Source organism: Natator depressus, chromosome 18, assembly GCF_965152275.1.
Source record: "Natator depressus isolate rNatDep1 chromosome 18, rNatDep2.hap1, whole genome shotgun sequence".
NCBI lineage: Eukaryota > Metazoa > Chordata > Testudines > Cheloniidae > Natator > Natator depressus.
Genome location: NC_134251.1, coordinates 17788953 through 17814242, shown reverse-complemented (window position 1 = coordinate 17814242; position 25290 = coordinate 17788953). Strand labels below are relative to the sequence as shown.

Sequence of the window (25290 nt, the reverse complement as noted above, 5' to 3'; positions counted from 1 at the left end):
GCCAAGCTCAACAACTGAGATCTCCATGGGAGCTGGGAATCCCCATCAAGTGTTAACATGTATTTGGTTCTGTACATAAAGATGTAGCCTTTGAAGGGGCAGAGACAGGTCAATTACAGGCAAAAAATTATGTATATACAAAAATTAGTATAAACAAGCAATAGAAGTGTTTCCATATCTTTTTTTTAAGCACCAAGTAAACTTTTCTTACAATGACTGTAAACCAAGCTTTGTAGCATTGTGCTATTTCCATTGGAGCAGGAGAGTGACACTGGCTAGTAACGATCAAAAAAGGGGGACATTATTCTCACTTCCTAGGCTAAGAAAAAAATCAAAAGGAACAGCATGAACAGCGTAAAGCAAATTAGATTTTAAAAATTCTTTCAGCTTTAATAACTGGTGCTTTGTGATAGGTATTTCTAAGTTGTCTTTCACATGGGTATAATAAGGTAACTTGGTAAAAAGACAGTTACTGAATTTTGTTTTTTGAAACGTATTACTTTTAGCCTGACAACATACTCTGAATGAGCATTCAACAGGATATTTCCTTTCGGTTCCTTTAACTTCAGTTCTCATTAAATCGGGGCGGGAGTGGGGGGGGGGGAAATCTGCTTCAACTCCATTTTGTTGAAGACAGCCTTTGAATATTACTGTTACTACAACACTAACAAAGCACCAGCAGGTTTGATGCATTCTAAATTCACTGATATTTGAAAGAGGAAAACATTACTAAGTAACGCATTTTCTCTACCATTGAAAACACAATCAAATGGAATTTCCATCACTTTAGATGTGTATTCATAAAATTCCATTTCTCATAGATGCTAGCTTGTAGCAAACAGCAACAATTAGATCAAGTTTCTATGTTATGATGTGTGAGGACACAATCCAAAATAACTGACAGAATTTTCTCAACTGTTTCTAGTTCTCAAAGACAACCACAAAGCTGACTAAATATTTCTCCTCACCTTTCACCGTCACCGAAAGAAACAATTGAAGAAACAAGAAATGTAATTACGGAGCAGCTTTTTCTTATCCCTTTTTCTTGGTCATGAAAAAAAGAGATTGCAACACTTAGGCAAGCAAGTCTAAAGATAAAGAATCTAAGCAGCCATACTCTTTGAATATCAGTCTCTGGAATGTAACAAGTACAGCAACTAGTGAAACTGGTTAGTACCACCACAGATTTTGTTTGTTTTTTTTTTAATTCTTTGCAACAAAATATTGCCTTCCACTGCATGCATCCGATGAAGTGAGCTGTAGCTCACGAAAGCTTATGCTCAAATAAATGTGTTAGTCTCTAAGGTGCCACAAGTCCTCCTTTTCTTTTTGTAAACTAGTTTTCCAGTGGCCATGGAATTAACAGAGACTGCCAACTTAAGGAAAAAAAAAAAAACAACAATTGTGTCTGAAAAATGTGTATCTGTTATAGCCAAAAGTTCAACTACTAATATGGAAAGAAGCTACTGAAAAATATTTTCTTGATTTTTCCAGTTCATTTACTCAATGTATTTGTTATCAGTCAAATTCATGGTTCCCTCTCAATCTGTCACTCCCTACCTTACCGAAGAAACTATTACAGCACATTTTTAAAGCAATTAAAAAAAAACCAAAAAAAAAAAACAAACACCCAGGACATGCCGTTCATCCAGACTGAATTTTTTTTTAAGATTGACTCATGAAAAAAAAAAAATCATGTTGATGTAGCCCCTTTTAAAAGCCAGTGATTTACTAAATGTGAAAAACAATCTGTAGTTTTATATTACATGTACTGTGTGTGCGCGCACGTCTATTTTATATACACACCCAAAATGCACTCTCAGATTATATATTTCTATAAAAATAAAAAACATTATAAAAATATAAGTTCAGCTCCTGTTATGAAGTTCAGGATTTGTTCATTAGTTTCTTCTGACACCCTACAAGCTGAAATTGGGAGGGAGGTAACCTTTTGCTATCCTTTCAGTCGCAGATGAACAGACTATTTAATACCCAATGCTCTATTTAACCAGTAAACAAAAGGCTAGACTTTGAATAACATCCAGGTTTATTATAAATAATTCATTTGTGTTTTTCTAAAACTGCTAACCAATTAGTCTGTATTAGTTACTTCGGAGGTAGTGGTCATTTCTCCCAGAACCAATCTGTGCCATACTTCATGTAGGCAGTTGATGCCACCAACTAACTTACCAGTCAGTGAAGCTTCCACTACATGACAAAATATTTATTCAAAATTTCAGTCACATTTTTAACACTTTTTCCTTCATTCACCAGTTAGAACCAATGGCAATACTGAACTATGATTCAATTCAGCATTTTAAAATTTTAAACAGACTTTTACCTCATCATCATGGACCAATTCTTTTTTCACTACTTTCATGGCATAAATTTGATCATTCTTTTTTAACCGTACTAAAAGAACTTTGGCATAACTTCCACGTCCAATAACTCTGATTAAGTCAAAGTCCTGTAGTCCAAGCCCCTGAGAAATCTTAATTCCATCCATTCCATCAATAACTGGCTTGATATCCTGTATAAAGACAAACAGATACATATTCAGAAACAGCTGAAGTCTTCTTAACTAAGAACTGTTAGAGCAAACAAGTTTAACCTCTTAACAGAGTCAGGATTTGCTCAATGTGCACACTAGTCAAACACCGATTTGTCAAATAGTACAAGAATGACAGCCCTAAAACAAGTAGTTGTTTTTTTTTAAAAAAACCTTCCTTGGTATAATTTTTCTACTTGCTATTATGGGTGCCAATTATTTTCTCCCCAAGGGAATAGCTTGCTGAACATTTCATCTTAAGTAACATGTTTTTAATAAGAATAAATTCTGAATGTTCCCATATTCTGCAGGTGAACTGCTGTAGGACCATACATATCTATGCAATTATCCTCAGCAGCTCACAACACCATGTAAAGCGCCATTATACTAAAGTGCTATTTTGGCCAATGGTGGCTGGTTTGCCAGTGTCTGACATGCTGGTTGTTCAGAACAACCAGCCAGGAAGTCTAGCATGTGACTGAGCCAACAGTTCGTGGCAGACCTATCACCTAAGGTTATTAGATGCTCTGTTTTTTACTGGTGTAACTTGCTTTTTAACATGCAAACCAGTTTCTACTTTTGTACAGTGTGCCTGTAGAACCCACTGCCTTGGAATCAGCTTTTATTTTATACAGATCAGAGCAGAAATTTACATTAATGGCCTAGAGGTGACAGGGTCTGTATTACATTACCAAATATTGATCCAGTCAGGTTCCGCACGTGGGAGTTTTTGACTTGAAAAAGTGGTCAAGTTTAGGTCATGCTTACTTTATATGTTATAGCTAAACGCAACCACTTTTCCTAGTCAAGACAGACCCTCAGAGACTTAAATCCCAAGGTGATAAGAGTCTAAAGTCAGACAAACATATTTAAAATAAAAGTCCTACAGCCAGGCTCCTTTTCTGGTGGTAAATCAGAACAAGGGAAATAGTATGCAACTCTATTATTCACACAGTGGAAAAAAGTTGTGTGTCACTTATCACTCATTTCTAAGCATCAAGCATTTCCACTTCAGGTTTTCTGTCTAACTAAGCCCTAGAAATCTCAAGTATATATATTTTTAAATACTCATTCACACGATTTTGGTTACAGCTATGTAGTATTCATCCATCATGGAAACTCTTGGATTCCCTACTCTGGAAAATGAAAAACTCTGACCAAGCAAAGAGGGTCTGAATTCAATTCTTGGATTGTTAGCCCTTCCGAGCTAGAGCTCTGTGTGAGAGTGAACAGTGTCTTGCACATTCTGAAAGATATGGAGATACATATTAATAAAGAAGATCTAAGGAGAAAAAAAAGATACAGAAACCATACTCTGCTAATTGAGTAAATCTGCCTTGGCATGAGGTTAAGCAGTTTCAGGGTATGTCAAACACACTACAGCTGTAGTGAAATTCAAGTTGCTGGTCAGGACCATGCTGATTTCCCAAGAGTGAATATTTGTGGAAGAGATTTCAAAATGGAAAATATATTATTTTGTTTGAAGCTTTATTAAAGAAGATAGAAATAACTATTTTGTCCCCTGGGGAGGTGTCTTGACATTAAATAAAACCACACGATTTTGGTGACTGTAAATGACAGATTTAGAGACATTCAAAATCAAGCAGTCGGAAAGAGTTAAGCAAAGTACAGCATCTGTCCCAGTTATAACCTGTTACCAACATTTACAATGCTTCAACACATTTTCATTTCTATTTTTATTTGACCTCATACTACTGTACTTGTAGCCAGATCAAGGTTCTGCCGATCTATGGGAAGTGTTTATATAAGGAGTCTTGATCTAGGATTGACTGTTATTAAAAGAGATTGCATTGAGCTTAAAGATTGTAGTCAGCAAGGTTCCAGCATGCCACATCCTCTCTGCGCAGGATATGCTATTTCAGTTTAGTAGCACTCATCTACAAGGTGGAAAAAATGGGAACAGCTGATTAGGGTAGGGGCCAGGTGTCTTCCTATACATTAGTACAGCACCTAGCACAAGAGGACCTAAATTTTGATTGGACCTTTTGGTACTACTGCAATACAAATAACCATCCATTTCAGGTGCCACAAGTACTCCTTTCCTCATTTCAGAAAATGAGACTAAATTTTCTGTAGTCATCCCAATGTACACATTTTAGTCTCTCAGTGTTTACTTAAGATGATTCTTAAAAACATATATGATTGACAGCAAGGCAATCTATGCAATAACCAGAACCACTCATGTGTGGATTACTGGCAGTGGCAGTGAGTGTAGTGGAGAACAGATGGTGCAGTTTTGTTGAAAGGGGGAAACCAACCTGGTAATGCTTTGTAAAGTGCTTCTTATTTATTTTAAATATGCCGAAGCATTTTTAAAACTATTGTTTTGAAGCCCGTTAGGCTTATTTAAAGTGCACTGGGATTTGTCAAAGTGCTCCAAGGGAATAACATTCTTAGTCTGCAGAGATGCTGCTAGACCCTCTACAAAAGAACTAAAAAATAAAACGTACGCATACATTTTTCTACTTTTATTTCTTCAGGGCCCTTTATAGTTGAGTGTGTATTATTTATCTGCAAAATTTCAGAGCAAACCGGATAGTTAATGACTTACATTGTCAGTAACACTGGACCAAGATTCATAATTTTAGTCTGTGGAGGGGTGGCCTGAGGGTGATAAGCAGTGTACATGCATTAGAGAGGAGAACAGCAAAGAACTGAAATAATGTTAAACCACTGTAAGCTGCTAATTCAGAGGCAAGGACCAATAAATTGCAACCCTCAGATAAATCATAGTTGTTCCAATATGAATGGGGAAATAAAGTCTTTCACACTTTGTGATCGAGACAATATAAACAGAAAACAAAAGAAAGTCTGAGAAATCCATTAAATCACTAAATGCTTGATTTTGGGAGACCCAGATTTCCTTTACTGGAAAAAAAGGATACACACAATAAGAAGAAAACACTGTCTATAAACTATAGCTACATTATGTACAGAAAATGTAAATATTAATTTAAAAATAATTTTTAAAATACCTCAGAGTCATCTTTAATGTTGTCATGTTTCCGGGTTGAAGGAATATAAGGTACTGCAAGACAAAGTGGATAAACAGAACAAGTAGATTGCCAAAACTATCCTGCACATAGTAGAAAAATCATAAAATCAGTTTACTTTGCCCCATGGGACATTTAGGTAGGATTCTTTCCCTTAGTTGTCATAATCTTGATAGCACATACTAAAGGTGCTGAAGAGGGGTCAACATTGGAATAGGGGAAGAGGAGCCTTTTGGCACTTAACAGCAAACCCTTTAACTTGCTGAACCATGTGTGACAGGCCCAGAGTGTCCTATCCAGTCCTCTTCAGTAGAGGAGCCGTGAGCTAGGAGTGGTTACAGACATCTTAATATATAAATAAATAGTCAGGCACCCTAACCTGAAGGCTAAAGATCTCACTTTCTGTAACATACTCAGCTGCCTCTGTACTCCTTGCAAATGTTACCAAGTTCACTAGCAATGTATATTTATAACAAATTTACAAGTTGTAGGCTCTAAAATTTGTGGAAAAAAAAAAACTACCCCAACCCACCCCCAAACCTTAAACACCTTTATACATTTCTACAGCACCCTCAATTGTGATCCTTAAAATGCTCTACAAACAGTAACTGATTCAGCCTTACAACCCACATTTTACACATAGGTCAACTGAGGCAGAGTGCATGGCAAGATTTTTGGGACAAGGACTCTATTACATGTGTATATAATACCTAGCACGATGGAGTCCTGATCCATGAGGCACTACTGTATTACAAATTATTAGAGACACAAGGTAGGTGAGGTTATATCTTTTATTGGACCAATTTACACTCCATCAGAGAAGTAGATTGCATCACGGAAAGGGCCCCCAAATACCCGAGGAGAATCTGCTTCAGTACAGAAAAAACCCACTAACTACACACACCTAGTTGTCACCTATCAAACCACACTGGAACCCATACAGGGTATCAAATAACTACAACTCATATTTGATGGGGATCACTTCCTGAAAGAAAACTTTCCTGAACCCCCTCTTCTGGCCTTCAAACAACTCCCTAATCACGCCAATCTCACCATCAGACGCAAGCTCCCCACAGACCAGGACACACCAACTCAAAGTGGCATCAGACCCTGCCATAAAACAGATGCAAAACTTGCAGACATACTTCACTGCTACAATGATCAATGCCCCTCACAACACACCTTGCAAGAATCATATATCCTATACTTGCCTATCACAACATGGTGTATTTCATCAGTATATCAAATGCCTCAGCAACTAAGTGGGTGAAACCAAACAATCAGAATGCTCTCAAATGAACTCTCACAGAAAAATGATGAAAACACTCTCACCTGTTGGCAAGCACTTTTCACAAAGCTATCACTCCGTAATTGATCTTCCAATACACGTCCTCAAAGGAAGCTTGCACAGAAACTTCAAAAAGCAAGGCTAAAAACCAGGGGCTCCAGAATAGAGGGGAACCAGGGGCCATGGTCCCATCAATTTTTACCAGTCATAAGGGCAAGGGGGAGGGAGGGAGGGAGGAGCGAGCAGAGGATGGGGCCTCGAGGCAAGAGGCAGCGTGGCCATGGTTGGGGCACTGGTGACCCTCCCACCCACTTTTAGGGAGCTTCCATTGCTCCTGCTAGAAACTTAAATTCAGAACACTGCTAGACACTGGTTTCATGGCTCATTACAACAATTTATAATACACGCCTGCTTGCTAACCTCTAATGGGCCACTTCAAACCCTTTTTGTATAATATTGTCTAACCTTTATCGCCCACTCCATTTCCAATGTCCTCCTACACCATGAGTCTTAATGTATCCCAAACTTGTATTTAGTTCAGACACTCCAATTTCCTTCCCCAGTCCTGAAGAAGAGCTCTGTGTACTTTGAAAGCTTGTACCTTTCACAAACAGAATTTGATCCAATGAAAGATATTACGTCATGTACCTTGTGTCTCACATATTCTGGAACCAACATGGCAAACGTACTAAAAATTACTATTACTAATAATGGTAGCACTGAGAGTTAGCATCATGGTTCCTATTATGACTATAGTTACAGCCAAAAGCACAAGTATATCAACTGCACATTACTGGGGAAAATACCTACTTCCATCAGTTTCTTCAGAGGGGAGGTCAACTTCATCATTTTTATCATCTAACTGAGGTTCCTGGGAAGGCATGACCGAATCCTGGCAAAATACAGAATTTACAGAAAAAATATCCATCAATTAAGGTAATCTGTTTATGCCATCTGAATATGGCTTCCTAAAGGTTTTAAACAAGTTTGTCTTGTTATATAAATAATTTATAGCTAGAAATTTACACTTGAAGCTTCCAGGACAGGTAGTGGGTTATTACGGATACTTATCAGAACATGAATGGTTTGTAATGAATTATAACAAGCCTCTACAGAAAGTCCATCTTCTCCCTGCACAGTGCAGTGTAAACAAATCTCATATTTAAATAATTCTCTTTTAAAACGAAATCCAGCATATTTTACTGTAAAATACACACAAACAGAATTAAAGATTTCGGAGACTATCATTTGAAACTGCAGCCATTCCTTATAAAAAGTATCCATGTTTAGTGTGAATTTATATAGGCAGTCTAAAGCATCAGCATATTCCCTGCCCTGGCTAAAAATAAGAAATACTGTCACTGTTCCAAAAGGTCTTGCATTCATTAATAAAAGGACATAAAAGTTTTAGTTTTCTTTTTGTAATGAGTTCCCAACCATTAACATAAGACATGCAGAACTGTTAGAGCAGATATAGCAACAAGTATGTTTGACTCAAATACAATCTCCACATACGCAGGAATGAACAGGATGGCAAAGAATCAAGTAATCAAGGCAAGATATGCAAAAAGTGTTTCAGCAGCTGGAATGGTGAGGAAAAGATGGATCTGGTTGATATTAAAGAGGAAGAAACCAAAGTAACTAGTAATAGTGAATACAGGACAGATTTGGAGGAGGCTGGGAATTGGACGAAGGGGACACCAAAGTTTTGAGTCTACGATTGAAAGAATACTGGAGTTGTCAATACAAATAGATAAGGAATATGGGTAGACAGATCAGGAGAAGGTGAGTATTTAATAGATTGAGTTTAAAATGGCAGCAGGACCCAGGGGAGATGTCTGAGTGACAAATGGAGACGTAAAAACAAAAGAGAGCTTCTTAGTTCTGCAGAACTTCCCATGAGACAGAGGATGCAAACGAAAACGTTTTTTCAAACTATATTGTTCTTATATCTGTGAAATAAATACTTTTTTTGTGAACTAATAAGAACTTCAAATCCAAGTCTGTTTGTATTTATTCACAGCACAAAGGTCTCCGTTCCTCACTTTGTTTTCATTGATCACAAAACACTCCCTCCCCTTCTCCATTTACTAAACGGATAGCTCACGAACTGTGTTCACGATACCAGCATGTGTTACAAACCTGGTGACCTGCCTACATGAACAACATTTTGTTAGTTAGGAAATAACTCTTTGGAAATAACGCACATGGAGGTGGTAAAACACATTAGCTTTATATAGAATACAAACTTACCATATGCCTTTTGCAGGTCAGTGGAACAAGTATGTGACAGCGTTTATGGACCAGCAATTTGCAGTTGATACACTTGTAGCCTTGCCTTCCGAGACCCCATATCCTTTCACTGCACTGGCCACAATATGCTCTCTAAAAAGCAAGAAGTATAATTATCTTCAAGTTTTAGACCTCTAACAATTCTTCTCTATATAGTCATAGCTACCAGCCAAAAGAAACTATTTCACAATGCTTCAAGAATTTATATTAATCAGAAACATGTCTTTTATTGACGTGACTCACCTGAGGGTGCATCTTCAAAACTTTATTCAAATACTGCTTCTGATTTTAGGCACTGTACCCAATACTTCAAAAACAAAGTTGATTGTGTCCGTAAAAGCAGAAGTACACCTATTGTGCATTGCTACACCAGCAATTTGCATGCAAAACTTGGGCTGTTAGTATTATTCTTTTATAGCCATTAGTGTGCACGACATTTTAAAGGCATGTATTAAGACTAGGTTTCTGGGAAGAAGAGCTTAACACCTAAATTAGAAAACTTAAAAATGTATTTTCTGTTTGTCAATTACATTGTGAAATAACAAAACATGAACTAAATTAAGTGATTACGAGGTGAGCCATAAGAGCAAAGGCAGATGGCATTTGGTGTAAGATACTGAAAAATATATTTCTAGGAGAGTTTGAGGTTGTAGAGCAAGATTGCTTGTCACACTTCAGGAAAAGAGTATCTTAAGTGTATGGAGCATCATAACAGAAGGCACAATAGTCCATAGGCACATTTAGTTTGAGGAGAGAATACTGCAAGTCTGTAGAACAAAATAAGTAAGGTTTAATTGACATTGACCAAGTCTCTTGAGGCATGGATTGTATTTCATATTTGGCCATAAAACATTATGCTCAGCTACGGCCCTGTATGAATAAGACGGTTTATGGACAGCAGGTGCACAAGGCTGAGACAGCATTAACCTTTCCAATAGCCAAATAAATTTTCACTTCCCCACAAATTGTTAAAAATTCACTCCTTGGACTGATGTGTGAAAAATTTCAGCTTATGGACAATTTCATGGTTAAGAAATAAGCCTGTGAAAACAGAGGTTAATGCATTCCTTGGATAGCACTGTATTAATATTCTCCCATATTTAATTCAGAGTTTTTTTGTTTTATCCAGATGCTGGAGTATAACTGTTCAACAACAAGCACTGAGGCTCAACAAGTTTCAATTAGCATTTTGATTCTTATTGCACTTCAGATATAAAAGAAGAATTCCCAGAGCTGCTTCATCAAAAATCAAAGGGGATGATCAGAGAACTTCTATACATCAACTTGTTACGCAAGGGTCCTCAAAGGAGTTTCTTAAGACCACGGCAGGGGGGCTTTTTTGCACTGCTGAGCTGACATTTGATAAATTTCTACCGCATGTATATAGAGAAATTATAAAGAAATGAACAAGATTCTAACTGGAGTACTGGACACAGGCTGTTCCACTTATAAGTTTAATACGTCTCCCCTGTCCACATAAACCAACACTAGAGATTTGTCAGTATTTTTCCTAATGCCTGGAAACGAACATAGTAGTTTAGCTGATACTGGAACACATCAGCATGGCTAAATTTTGCCATTTTACCCAGTAGAAAAAAGGCATGTTTGCAATCAATATATTTATTTTAAATAGCATTCCATTACAAAATAAGCTGTTATATATATTTTCAAAGGGGCAGAGTGCCTAATGGAGGCAGGCTTTAAAATGTATGGTTTACAAGCACTGGGATTATACTTTCTCAGACTTCTTATACTCCAAGCCAGGCCAGTCAATGGAAACGCTTCTGATACAAGAACTGGGGAGGGTATATGGGCTATGACCATATGCACAGAACAGGAGTCAGGACTCCTAGGGTCTGATTGCAGCTTTTGCCATTGCATGACCTTAGAACAGGGGTTCTCAAACTGAAGGTTGTGACCCCTGAAGTTATTACATGGGTGGTCGCGAGCTGTCAGCCTCCACCCCAAACCCCACTTCACCTCCAGCATGTAGAATAGCGTTAAATATTTTTTAAAGTATTTTTAATTTATTGAGGGGGGGGGGGTCACACTCAGAGGCTTGCTACGTGAAAGGGGGCACCAGTACAAAAGTTTGAGAACCACTGCCTTAGAACCTGTGTGTCAGTGGAGCAATGGTGAGAGAGATATAGTGAGAAATAGTTTCACAGCGCTATGGGACCTTTGATAGCGGAGCATGTGTTGAAATATAGGCTTCCAACAAGTATCTTGCGATGAAATATTTTCTAACGCAAGCAGTTTAAACAATAGACACCTTGTAGTATCCAAGGTGCATAACTAACATGTTTTCTAGACCTTTTATCATTTTTGTTGCTCTTCTCTGGACTTTCTCCAGTATGTCCACATCCTTTCTGAAATGTGGCACTCAGAACTGGACACAATACTCTAGTTGAGGCCTAATCAGCTTGGAGTAGAGCAGAAGAACTACTATTTGTCAGGCATGGACTAGAGAACACTCTGTCCTGCCTTGACTGCAGGGGACTGGACTAGAAGACTTCTTCAGGTCCCCCTTCCAGTCCTAGGATTCTGTGGTGTTTTTCCTGCAAGCCACTAAGAAGGGACTTAGGATATAGTTTAATTAAATGCAAAAAAACCAAACCCCGAAACAAAGCAAAAATTCTCCTCAAAACCCTTGAATGTTGAGCATTCCCACTTTGCAGCAATGTACCACATCTCTGTGACATAATATATGTATTATTAATGTGAAGGAGTTCATTAATGGCAATGTAGGTTTCATTTAGAGATCATCCTAACCTGGTTTCAAGTCTACAGATTTTATGTCAAGGGGACTATTTGCACCAAGGGTTAGCAGGACTGGGTCACTACCCTGCAAGAGAAACATCTCCTATTCTTTTTGAATAAATAGACAATTCAGAGTTTATGCCTGTTTTCCTGCAATTATTAGAATGCCTCTCAGAAAAGGATACTCTAAATGTACCACCCGTATATTCACAGATAGAAGCTAAACCAAGAAGGTTTCAATTTTCATTTTGTTGCTTTTTATTTTGCCTCTTGGCCCAATACCAATTGCCATTTGCTTCTGCAGTTTTTAACAAGAGTCACTATTTCCTGTCACAACTTGATGTATGTGTCACATCAAGTTATTTTATATCCATATTGTTCCACTGTTTAATATGACTCATTAACATAAGATAAGATACCTGTATTGTGTTCCAATACCTGGCTCTCCAGATACTTAGAAACAGTCTCTTTCAATGGTAATCTATATTCATATTATTATGAGATGTAGTGGTGTGATATGTATTATTGCCAGGATTACAAATTTGGTCTCCATACAAATTAACTCGGGTACAGATCAGTCTTTCCAATTTTGATCTCTCACCACCTTTACTTTCCTCCTTTAAAATTCATTTTTCTTAAAAATTTTCATGTGTTAGAGTCTCCCACCACTGATTTTTTCTTGAAATGTTTCAGATTTAGAGGCCAAGATGTTGGAGAGATGTGAAATAGTAGTAGATTTTCGCTTCTGAAAAAGGTCCTGTAATATTTTTCAGACATGTCCCAAAAACTGCCCACAGCCACAATAAATGTACAATAACTTGAAATAGCCATTCCATTTAAAAAAATCCAGTTTCCACATTTCCTTCTGGCCTAAAATTTTTTATGGTTAGTCTCTGTCCAAAGGATTTTGAATAAAATCATTTAAACTGTCTGAGCTAGGCAAGCATGACAAGTAATTAAACTACTTTTTTTAAAAAAAAACATGATTTAAACATGTTTTTTTTCCCCCATCCTTACAATTTTTTTCAACATTACAATTAACTCTATTTGAGGCCAGATAGCTTTGCCACATTTGAAAATACCCGATTAAGAAGTTGTAATTGATGCATGCATTTCATTTTCATAATTTCTAATTGATCATTTAATTATATATCAAATTAAGTTGTGCATAAATGTGCTATTATAAAACTGGAGGTGTACATTTAGTCTGTGCATACATTTGGAGATAGACAGATGATAGAGACAGAGATAGAAATACATACAAGGTTTTCTGGGCCAAAATTTTGTACCATTCTTAGCCTCTATGGAAGCGCTAGTGTGCACAGGTTTCAAGGTTGCCACTGGGTGTGTTTTAAGTCCTGGGCCATATGTGGCCTAGATCCTGTAAATACTTACACGCAGCTTATTATGCACATGATCAGTCCCATCAGCTGCAATTGCACTACACATGCATGTAAAGTTCAGCAGATGCCTAAGTGTTACAGGATCTGAGTCTAATCCAGGTCAGAATATGTAAATGACAGTAGCAGCTCATATTCGGACTACACTGGTAGCCATGATAAGAATTTTTAGGAAAAACAAAGGCCTAACACACTTTCACACTGAGAACACATTCATTTTAATTGTAATATTTCTAGCTTGTTTTCCTTTCTTAAATTTCTTCACCAATTTTGCGCTCTCTCTCTCTCGCACACGCACACACACGTTTAAACAAACATCTTCATAGCTCATTCTCTCAATGATCTAAACTCACAATACTGAATTTGTGACAACTAACTATTCCTCTTGCAAAAAACCCCAAAAACCCATACAATAAATACAGGACTATGACAACTTCAGATTCAAACAGAAGGAGAAACTGGTTTGTGAGAGACAGCTTTTATTCAAAAACAATCAATAATAAAGAATAGAATTCAAGAGAGACTGCTTTTTTCAGTTTCCTCTCTCAGGTCTGAGTGTGTTAAGATCTTGTTTAAAATGTAGATAAAGTTGACTGCCCATATTAACCAAATGTAGCATGGGCAAAGGATTAGAGCTGGCTGGATTGTAATACAGATTCACTGTAACATTTGCACATTTTCCTTACCTGCTATATTTATTTTGAATGTCAAGTGTTGCTAGGTGGCACACAGACAAAAAACTGACAGGAATTTGAACAACATTGTTATTTGAAAAAGAAAAAACTCTGAGAACATCACAGTAATTGATTACAAGTATTTCTAATAAAGGGGAATTATAACGTCCTTACAGTCCACCTCACCATACCTACACACTAACATTGGTAGCAGTGCATGTCAGCAGGATTGTTTGGGTAATCAAAATACATAATCAAAAAGCTCATATTAAAAATGTCATCCACTGGTTGGGGGAAAACCCATTAAACGATGAATTAAAAGTAAGGTGTCACTTAACACATGCACCGAAATATGATGAAATTACCTTTTTTAACCCCAAGTGTACATCCATTACCACTTTAGCTAGGTTCCTTGTTCTTTCTTATACACAAAAGTAACTGTCACATTAAGAAGCTGAAAATACTTCCCACTTGTGATTAATTGTACGTTTTCTTTAATCAGCGCCATGTATGCAAACAGCATGCATTTTAGCCATTTTGCCCAACAAGCTGACTCTGAAACCAACCTAACTTAGATTCTCAAATGCCGATCATTTAATCATTCCAGTCTCAATTTTCTCCCTTATCCTCAGCACCTTTTGACAGCTCAAGAATGTTCTCTACTCCCAACCTACAGGCTGGCGCCGGCAGCCACTGTAACAGTCCCAGACCCTGTGATGTAACTGTTCCAAGCCCGAAGACAGTGAAAGTCTATCTTGTCTAGCAAACCTGTAAGCTACTGTTTGGCTTTCAGATCCTCTTCTGTGGAATCAATCGCTTACAGGAACACAGTGCCCGTCACAAAATGATTAAGTCACTTTGAATCCTTACTAGTAGTAGTCGCAGAGTGAATGATCTTTCTTAAGCCCGTCTGCACTATCTATAAGGATTTGTAGTTCTGCACCAGTGAAGAATGGGGCCTAAGATCACAAGCAACAAATAAAGAGTATGGGAAAGGAATAGTTAACTTTTTCCTTTTTTAAAAATATTGACTATACCCGCTGCACCTTTCTATCTTTAACTGGCTAGTTTCTTGCAGACATAATGGAGAAGAGATCCAAGGTTCCAGCCATAAACCTAGGAAGGAAAGCCTCATAGTTCTCTCATCCAAAGCCCTGGGTTTCAGAAGGGGCCAGAGGAGTCCACATGCTTAGACTCCAAGTACCAATGGCAAAAAGAGAGCAGATCTACCGGACATTTTATGTAAATATTGAAGAACAATTTGAATTCAGACCTTCTGGGCTTCTTCTGACACAACACAAATAATTTGACATGAATTTCTATTTATTTTGTCACAAACTAAAAATAATGGAGAGTCATACTGGGGTCAGGCTAAATAGCTTACAAAATGACTAACTACAAAAGGCCTCCAGTAACAAGACGTTTAAAGAAAATGTCAGACTGCAAAAATGACAACTTAGTGACTGACATCCTTGAGTGAGGCACTGCAGATCAAGAAACAGGAACTGAGGGTTAGTTGTTAATTACATATACTTATAATCTTAGGAGCGGTCACTGTTGTGTGTGGGCACAAAGGCTTGTGATCATCTAAATTAATCTAATAACTCTTTTACTGCGTCCCTATTCAAGTGCACTTGAGGTTCACAGTGAAAGAGAAAAGGTTATATAATTGAGGGCACTTTAAGACTGCAACTGAGCTGTATACAGTGTTATAAGCCCACTTAAAATATATATATAGTACAGAATATATATATTTTTTAACATTATGCTAATAATCAAGGAAGTTAAAATTCAGGATTTACAAGTGCCCATTTCAAATTGCTATTTTTGAGAAGTGTGTGTCAGAGTTATGAGTGTTCACAAGTAAATCAACAAGTACAATCTACAGTGCTGTTGAATATAACATTAACAGAGTTGTACACGCAAGCCCTTCCACCTCCTTTCACATGATATACCCTTCATTCGTGCAGTATTTTTAAAAGAAAAGAATTAAAATACAAAGACAAGAAATTAAGTGGACTACAGTGTTCGCCTTATTATAGGTGTATTATAAAGTGATTTTTTTAATTAATTCAGAAGTTTACAGAATTGACTATAAAAACTCATTCAGGGCTGAAGGTAGATATTTAACTTGCATATACACACACACACACAAATTTTTGTCTATGGTATACTGTTTGCTGCCTTTATTACTAGCTTCAGTTATATTTTTATGGTGCTGTAGCTCTGAAATGCATTGATTCTCTACACTGAAGTTCAGTGTAAACCAGGCCCATTAGGGATTGTCAACAAAAATAAAATGACCGTGTTAATGTATATCTGTGCTTTTGAAACCTCACTAACTACAGGCCTAATTTTCATAAACATTTTACTAATTACTATAGATTTCTAATTAAAATGTATGTTGTCCAATGGCATATTTTTTGACCATGTAAGTATAATACACAAAGAAAGGCAAAACACATTCCATAATGTGCATCAAAAACAGTATTTTAGTCACTATACTTGTTTAGTATGCGGTGAAAAGGTGCATTATGTATATCTCATTTAAATTTTAATGATCCACAGATGGAATACTTAACCTTAACGAGTCTTAGATCTCTAACACATGTCAAATGGCATTTTTTTTTCTAGAGCATTAGAAACAAAAAACTCTATCCAAACAATAGCAAAGATTTGATTCCTTTTACTGCCATACAATATCATTGTTGGATCTAAAAATTAACCCACCTCTTTGCACTTAGGCTTTTATGAAATTCCAAGATGTGTACCTTATATGTGCTGCAAAATTCTGGCACAATGGGCTAGGTTAAGGAAGGAGGAGTCTCAGCCTTAAAGCTACGTTCTCTTGCTTTTATGGACTAAGTCAGATCCTTTACATTGTTGTATCTTGGCATATATACTGACTTGCAGCTTAAATACATATACCAGAATTCCCCCCGCCCCCCACCAATTACATTATATACTAGTTCAGGTTCCAAGCATGTTTAGTCAGGATATTAAGAGATCATTTATATAGACAATGAAAGGCAAGGAATATTGAGGACAATAACTGTGCTTATAGAAAATCAGAACCATGAGAGAGAGGGAAAGAATCTGATCTAAAAATATCTTTAAAAAAAAAAAAAAGCTTGTAAGAGCATTTAAAAGAAAACATTTCCATTAATTATGTACTACTGACCTCATCCCAGACTCTAAATAATTCAAAAACTTCTGACTTTTTCTGGTCGTTGTGCAGTGAATAATGTTGCATACTGAATTCACATAAACAAGCATCTCACTTTTCCTTTTCTTTCCCCATGTTCCAAATACAGGAAAAGCAAACACTGAAAAAACAATGACTGCAGAGCATTATCCAAAAAATGGCATTTTTAGCAACAGTACTCACTCTGTTAAAGCGTTTGGCTTGAAACAGATGCCCATTCACTCGGTAGAGCTTCCTCCATCTTCTTGCTCCACGTCGGTAGATTGATTCTAAGAAGGAAATTAAAAAGGTGTAAAGCAGCAGCATAGTAACATAGCAATACCAGATACACTATGTCAAGCAAGTTGTGACTTAAAACATTCTTGCTTTTCTAAACATTAACGCACAGCTAAAATCCCTACTGACAAAAATCAGGATTTTTATTTATTTATTTATTTAAGAAGCCTTAAATGACAGCTTCTGGAGGATGTGCTTTCGCCACTGCCTCTCCCTTTTATCTATCCCTCTCTCTTTTTCTCACATGATTATAATCTTGTTACAGTTCCTTGGCTGCTTGCTGTTTCAAGCTCAGGTGAGATGGATAGATACAGTTAAAGAAACAGTGTTGCTCTATAAACCTCATGCTACTTATCTAACGGTCACCTTAATGGGTAAACATGTATAGAATGTGTTAGCTGATGATAATGGAATATATTATACAGTATTAAAACATTAATAAAGCTTGTGTGTCCTGTTTTTCAATCTGATTTCCTCTCTCCTGCTTCACAGAATCCTCATGCAAAAGGGCTAACACTTTCCACTAGGAGTCCAATATACTGGTTGTAAGGGCAATCTCCTAACCAAACCAGCCTGACAACTGGTAACAACTAGGGTTCAGCAAATTATTTTTTGTTTCATCATCACCAAATTGGAAAAAAAAAATCAATTAATAAATCCAGAAACAGTTTAGATTCATTTCAAACCAAAACTAACCCTCACAGAAACAAAAAACTTAAAAAAATTGTTTGAGTTGATTTGAAACGAAAAGTCAATTTGAAAGAAATGTTGAAATGGTTTGTTTAGAAAAATCTGAAACAAACCATTTTGACTTTTTCAAGAAAAATCAACTAATTTTTTATTTGGCTGAAACTATTTGCTGAGTTCCTCCTGAATTCATGAACAGTTTTGGTACCGCCAAACTGTATTCTGTTAAGTGAAACAATTTTGCTTAGCCCTAGCAGTGAACAGCACCAGATTCTGATTCCCTAACCTGCTATCCAGCTATCCTCAGAAGATTTCTGTGTGGCTAGATCCCTAACTCAAGTATCTTGAAACCCTGTAAACTTGAGTTACTTACCAACTGATCTACTATAATGTTCTTTGGCACATTATCCAGGGATATTATTTTTAAAAAAGTAATGAATAAAGGTAGTTTAGTAGGTTTTTAAAAATAAAAGTGATAAGACCGTGAAACTCAAGCAAATTATTTTAATTAACAAAGGAAAACAGATATTTTATTGCTTCTAAAAGTAAGGTCAGAACAAAAATCCAGATTATATTTAAAGAAATGGATTTATAAAATTTGTTTTCTTATGATATAGTACTGAACTCTGAAGTGGAAGACAGTCAATGTTTAATTCTTGGCAAATTAATTCAAAATGATGTTCAGGTCATCATCTTTAAACTTTGTGGCTTTCGAGAAGTCAGAAATAAATCCTAAATGTAAACACATTTATGAAGCTTATATTATTAGAAGCTTGACTCACTTGTAACAATGGCAAATATACAACTCACTATTGTTAGACTAAAAATAGATGATGAAATAAAATGATCTTCCTACAAAAGAAAAATGTATTAGTCTGCATTAGCGAAAACTACTTCTGATCTTTTCTCCTGTGTGTGTAATGAGTGCACATTGGTACTACGTCCAGTTTTTAGATTTCTCACCATTTGTCCTACAAAACTTAGGCAAGTCTTTTCTAAAAAGGGGACAATGGATTATTGAGAAGGATTCTGACCACGCTGGAAATTTCAGCTCCAAATCTGAAAATACGTGCACACACGTATAAATTTACCATGCAAGTAGTCCCATTATAAATTTAAGGATCAGGACCTTAAAAGACCACAGTACCTTTAAAATTTATTTAAAAAAAAAAATTAATTGTTCGAAAGAAAAAACTCTCAAAGAAGCTACAAGTCTCTGTATATAAGAGAGGCATCAAATCCAGAGCTGCTAGTCTAGATAGAGCCTAGATGATGGGATTATGTACCCACATGGCTATTCATGATCTACAAAAATCAAAGCTTTCATTAAAAAGTAGTTTCTATTTTCATTGTTGCAAGGGAAATATTCCATATACGAATTTAACGTAACCAGTGCAAGGCTGTGTGCCTGAAACTATGGCTCAGAGGTATGAACTTCACGGCCTACTATTAATTCCAATGGTAACTTTAAAGGCCTAATTGCACTTTAAAAGATAATCTTTAACTATTTCACTGCGTACTTAACATTCAAATAGGGGAAAGGACTGGACATGAAGTGCACTAGTGGAAACGGGAGTTGGTTCAGAGAAGGGGGAAGAAAAAAAAAAAAAAAAAAAAGATACCGAGCAAGAGGAGATGGAGAAGGAAAAAAGGCAAAAATAGCATTGGTCCTTAAGATGAGCATGTTTTCCTGTTGTGCGATGCTGAAAGCAACAAATAAAATACTGAACAAAAAATAAATAACTGGAAATTTAAAGGTTATATTCTACTCTTGATCTTTGGGCAAACTTTCCTGTGACAGTGGGAGATCAATTGTGGATTGCTGGGTGGGATGGTCTGCTTCCTAAAGAGTTTCAATCTTTTAGCTAACAGAAAGCACTCTCGGAAACTGCCCTATCCCAGACATCCAGAAGCAACTGTGGATTAACAGGCTGTGAATTTGGGTAATAAATAGCAATATTCACTTTCACCAGTTCCTCAGCTTGATTCCTCTATCCCACCACAATAACCATAGTTTTATCTTGGTTGAGTCTGAGCCAGCTCATTCTAATCCAAGCAGACACTGGACAAGACTGTTGACTGCACTGGGTAGATGTGACAAAGACGAAAAATGGAGCACCATGTCTATATGGAAGACTCTACAACCCACGCAACCTTATGATCTCTGACATTGGCCTCACATACAAATTCATCAGCACAGAATCCTGCAGTAACCTCACGTGAGACTGTCCTCAGGGTAGCAGGTCAATTTCACTACGCTATCCCTGTGAGACCTCTCAGCAAGCAAAGAACAGTGACTTAAAAAAATGACTCCATCCCCAACACAGACAGCAGCCATGTCACCATTGACCACAAAATATTGCTATCAACAGCAGCTGGCAGAGCTAATAAAATCAGTATGGACATAGGATTCTTGGTCATCACCAGAAGCTGGAGATAGTTAAGCAATGAAAACAGTGCAGTCTCCATACCACATGCAGGACAAAAACTGGACTGACCGGGGCATGGATTGCATGGATTGCACCATGGGATGCACTGACCATCAGCTAGAATGTTTCTTTTGTAATCCGTCACTAAGAATATGGTCTGTATGGAGTCAGAAAATGGGGAATAGTATAACACAGAACTGACACACACTGCAGATTCTGCCTATCAAAAACAATGGCTATAACATGTTCGAGAATACTTAGTAAACATTAACTCAAAATGAAAATGGCTGGCTCACATTTTTAGTATTCTTTTATCCGCTTTTTTCAATGGTCACATTTCAGAACTACCTGTCATAGCTTTCAAGGACTGTAGAGTGGGAAGATAAGGACTGGAATGGCTGCTCTTGCTTCATTTCCTTCCTGACACCATGTAGCTGAAGACAGAGATGGGAAGCCAAAGCCTCTGATAGCACAATGGGGTGGCAGAAATTTGTAGAGGAGCAGCACTCACAGACCATCTTACAAATAGGTGGTAAAGAATGTTCTTAATTTTTACCTCCAGAGAAACAACTGTAATGCAAAGTTCCAATTATCTAAATCCTCCTTTTGGTTTACGATTTTAAAAAAAAGGGAGAAACAGTAGAATCCTAGCACAGTCACATTACATTCTCTTTATTGTTTGACTACTGCTCCAGATGGATCAAAAAATGTAACAAAACCATGGAATGAAGAGATAGGAGTGAGCTAAGAAGTATGAAGAGTAGGAGGAAACTGCTGACTTTGAAAATAATGTAATGAGCCCTCAGCTACACTAGCCTTAACAGGTTTTTTTCCTTAGTCCATCAATGAGTTCAATGATTGGCAAATCCTTTAATAAACTTTTTTCATTTTATCATATTTCACAAAAAATCTTATCTTTAAAGAAACCAGTACCTATTTTGCTACTCAATACAAAATGAAGTTTACCTGATTAAATACTCCCTACCTTCCTGTCTCCTTCCCAATACAAACTAATTTTCACTTGAAAAAGAAACTTATTGCTGTTGGTATTTCTGGTCACTTTTTGTGTACCAATACCACTGCATGCCTCAGTACCAACTGGATAGAGACACTTGTGCTTAGGACTCAAGATAGAGTTACCAACTAGTCCTGGCACATAAAGTTGCCAATAAGCAGCCACAAGGTCTGAAAGCCTCCATCAAAGGAGAATTAGGAAATGTACTTGCCGCATTCTAGGATAATGATGTAAGAATAAGGAATGCCAGTAAGTGACTGGTCTTTATTTTCTGGTTCCATTCAAACAACATTGGTCAGGGTCACAAAAGCTTATATTCCCATCATAAGGTAGAGGTTAGCAACTACTGACTCTGATGGCTGTTGGACATAATAAAAAAAACTCCATAGTACATATCAAAATAACCCTCACAAAACTAATCCAGCTAATTAATCTCTCACTCACACATGCATGATGTATAGCATGGAAGTCAGTAGACCTGAATCCCTTAGAGGGACGAGAGGATTATTCTGCCTCTTAAAAGGATATCTTTCAAAAACGACTATTCTTGAACTTCAAAGGTCTCTCCTGAAAACAATTTCTTCTCTGGCTCCTCCCATTTAGCTGCTAAGATAAATTAGCCTCCCTCTCCCCCAAAGACCTAATTAACAAAAAGAGTCTGAGATCTGAGTCAGTCTCAATGTCATTTAGCCCTATCTGATACTTGTTCCTGTTCATTGTCAGGCTCTTTAGCACATTATAATACAGTATGCATTCTCATGTTGCTGTTCCATTTTTGCCCCAGATCAGCAATTACTTTCCCCACATTCAGATCCTCAAAGATTCAGGATATGTTGTTGGATGCTTGACTCAGGTAGAATCCTGAATGAAAATCAAACATATATCTACCAGGAGTAGACTTTTGAATTTTCTTCCCATGTAAGACCTGCCAAAATCATTGGTTTTCATCCAAAACTGAAAATTATTTTGCATTTTGAAATCTGTACTTGATCTCCTCAACTGTTGTTCTCAGAGTAGCATTTAATAGCCTTATCCAAATCTTTTGGATGTACACAAATCCTTCACTTGTTTGTTTGTATTATAGTGGCCATCCTGTAAACTCAGGCAGTTGGTGTCTGAATTTCTTCTGTAACTTCTAAATAAACCATCAGGTCAAATTCAACTTGAATTTCATTGACAGTGGGACTTTACTTCGTGCATGCACTTTGGCAACACACCAGAACGTATCAATGTAACGTATTATAGCCTAATGAACCTGAAACCATAAAAAGCCTGATCAAGTTCTTTAAGAAGGTCTTTTGTATTCTGTTTAGTAGGCGAGTTGATCATTTATGTTTGCAAACTGTTTGTCAACCCAAGGCTACATAGGACTTTCTGTTGTACTATTTTAAACTGAGTGATCTCTCAGTCAAACATGCCACTGTGGCTTTCCTACAGGGCTCATTTTGTGCCCACTACATGAAACAAAAGTTTTTTTAACATTGGACAGTTAATCATTTTCTTTATGCTTCCCCGTGATCACACTACATTCAGCTCCATATCTGTTTGTTAAACCTTGCTTCACAAATTTATTAAGGAGATCCAACAAAGAATTCTGCTTCTGCAACATAAGAGCTTTGCCCTCTGGCTGCACGTCCATCAAAGTCTTTCCTATTTTATTTATTATTTAAATTTTATATATAAAAAAATCACTCTGTGCTTAGAGCAACACATGTTTGCAAAATGGTTGCTTCTACTAAATGCATGACACCAGAACCCTTGTATTGGGTACCTTTGTGTCATGTTGTAATTAATTCCACATTTACGATAAACAAATCAAAAATGGTCTCTTCGTTTATCTTTGCATTCTGTTCTTTATACTCTGGTATGATTTTTTATTGGATGCACTTCAGTTCTTTCACTGTTTCCTCACACTTACATTTTGGAAACAATTTTGCACTAGTCCTGCAAAGATCCACGGTTCTTTGCAAAGTCGAGTACATGGTTGTTTTAACCTGAATATCAGGTACACCACAAATAAGTGTGCGTCAGTGTATAGGTTAACTTTTCAAATTCACATGCTTTGTTACATATGTCTATAATCTAATAGTCAGAAGCTCTCCATGGCAGCTGATATCTTTTACATAAAATGTACTTTTCCCCCAGTGACATTATCGATGGGATAAAAATAAATCTTTGAAATTTTAATTATTTTATCTACCAGTTCTCATTCTTCTTTATGCTCCTCTTGGAAGATATTACACATCTCCAGTGCTGCTGGGCCTTCTGCATGTACCAGTATGGAGGATTTTACCCTCTCCAATTCCTCTTTGGAAAGAAACAATCTTGTGTGAGCAATGTATAGAGAGGGCAGCTACTAGGTATATGCTTGGGCACAGACTCTTGCAACAGTAAACCAGACTTATTTATATAGTACCCAAAAGTGTGTAAGACAACAGGTCCCTGCCAGAAAGAATTTACAATCTCAGACAAAATCTGGATCAAGGATGGGGTGAGGATGGAATCGAACATCATGGCAAAATAACCAAGCTGATGTGTGCTATGTGACATTTTGGGTCTGTATTTTATGGCACCATGTTTTCTAGGCACCAACAGCAAAAAAATAAAATACTAACCATGAGCTTTTAGGTAAAATGCTAAGGTAATACCACCTAAACCATTTGACAGTCAATTGTTTATTTTTGAGTATTGAATGTAGACTGACCTAAGTGGCCAGGACACCTATCCAATTCCCTACAAGAAAAAAGTTAGTAAATAATTTACATTAAACAAATCAAGTCATTCCGAACGTTGAAAAACATGTGAAGTATGTCTTCTCAAAACATGGAAAGCAAGGAAAAATGCTTGGGCCTATGAATATACTAGTATATTAAAAGAGCAGGAAATTTAAGTGGAATGTGACTAATGACATATTCTGAAAAAGCCGAACTGTATATAACCACCCTACTGATTATCCAGATAATCTTTGGTGGAAATCTTGCATCCTTGTTGTACCACCCTAATAGAAACCAACCCTTAAAGCCATTAATATGATTAGAGTCTGCTAATACAATAGTTTAATCTGTAGCTCTTAAAAAGACTATGTCCTTGGGCACTGATCTTTTTTTGGTGGGGGGGGGGGGGCGTGTATCTGATGCTGCTTTTGTTTTTGAAAGATGTACAGTTTGATTGCAGGCAATTAAATTTTTTTTTAGATAAGTATTCTCATTCTCAGGTTCAGGTTGAAACTACAGCATCTGTGAATGTATTAATTCTGATAGCATTCATCTTTATTCTCAAAGAGAAAATCTACTGAATAAACATGTAATAAATAAAAGCTACACATTTAAATGCTCATTAGAGTTCCCACTCAGTTCAGAACTTGGTATCAGTTCCAATGATTCAGAACCTCAACAAAAATGATGAAAACAAACCACGGGGCAAGTTGAATTTTAAACACTGCAATATATTTTAACCAGCTGACTGCAGTGTTCATCTATGTGTTTTTGAGCCATAGCTTAGCATCAGTACAGTATTGTTGTATGTTGTACATATCTTGAATAGCTGATATTAATGAATGAAGAGAACATGTCCTGGGTGTCAGATTTTATTATTGTAAGTAATATTCTTTCATTATAAATGTTTACACTTCTATACAATTTTTCAGTCTAGAAAAGATAAATCACTTGTAGCAGTACTAGTAAGTAAATATCAAACAGAAAA

General features: G+C 36.8%; 1 protein-coding gene across 5 annotated transcripts in view; it reads right to left on the bottom strand.

Moving 5' to 3' along the window:
- Positions 1-25290, bottom strand: part of PRKCZ (protein kinase C zeta) — a 149511-nt gene that overhangs the window by 42738 nt on the left and 81483 nt on the right. For all 5 annotated transcript variants that reach the window (XM_074934087.1, XM_074934089.1, XM_074934088.1 and 2 more), the window contains 5 exons: positions 17365-17450; positions 9104-9235; positions 7661-7742; positions 5545-5597; positions 2342-2530 (listed from right to left, as the gene is read on the bottom strand). In XM_074934087.1, coding sequence (XP_074790188.1) covers positions 2342-2530; positions 5545-5597; positions 7661-7742; positions 9104-9235; positions 17365-17450 — 542 coding nt within the window. The remainder of the gene's footprint in view (positions 1-2341; positions 2531-5544; positions 5598-7660; positions 7743-9103; positions 9236-17364; positions 17451-25290) is intronic.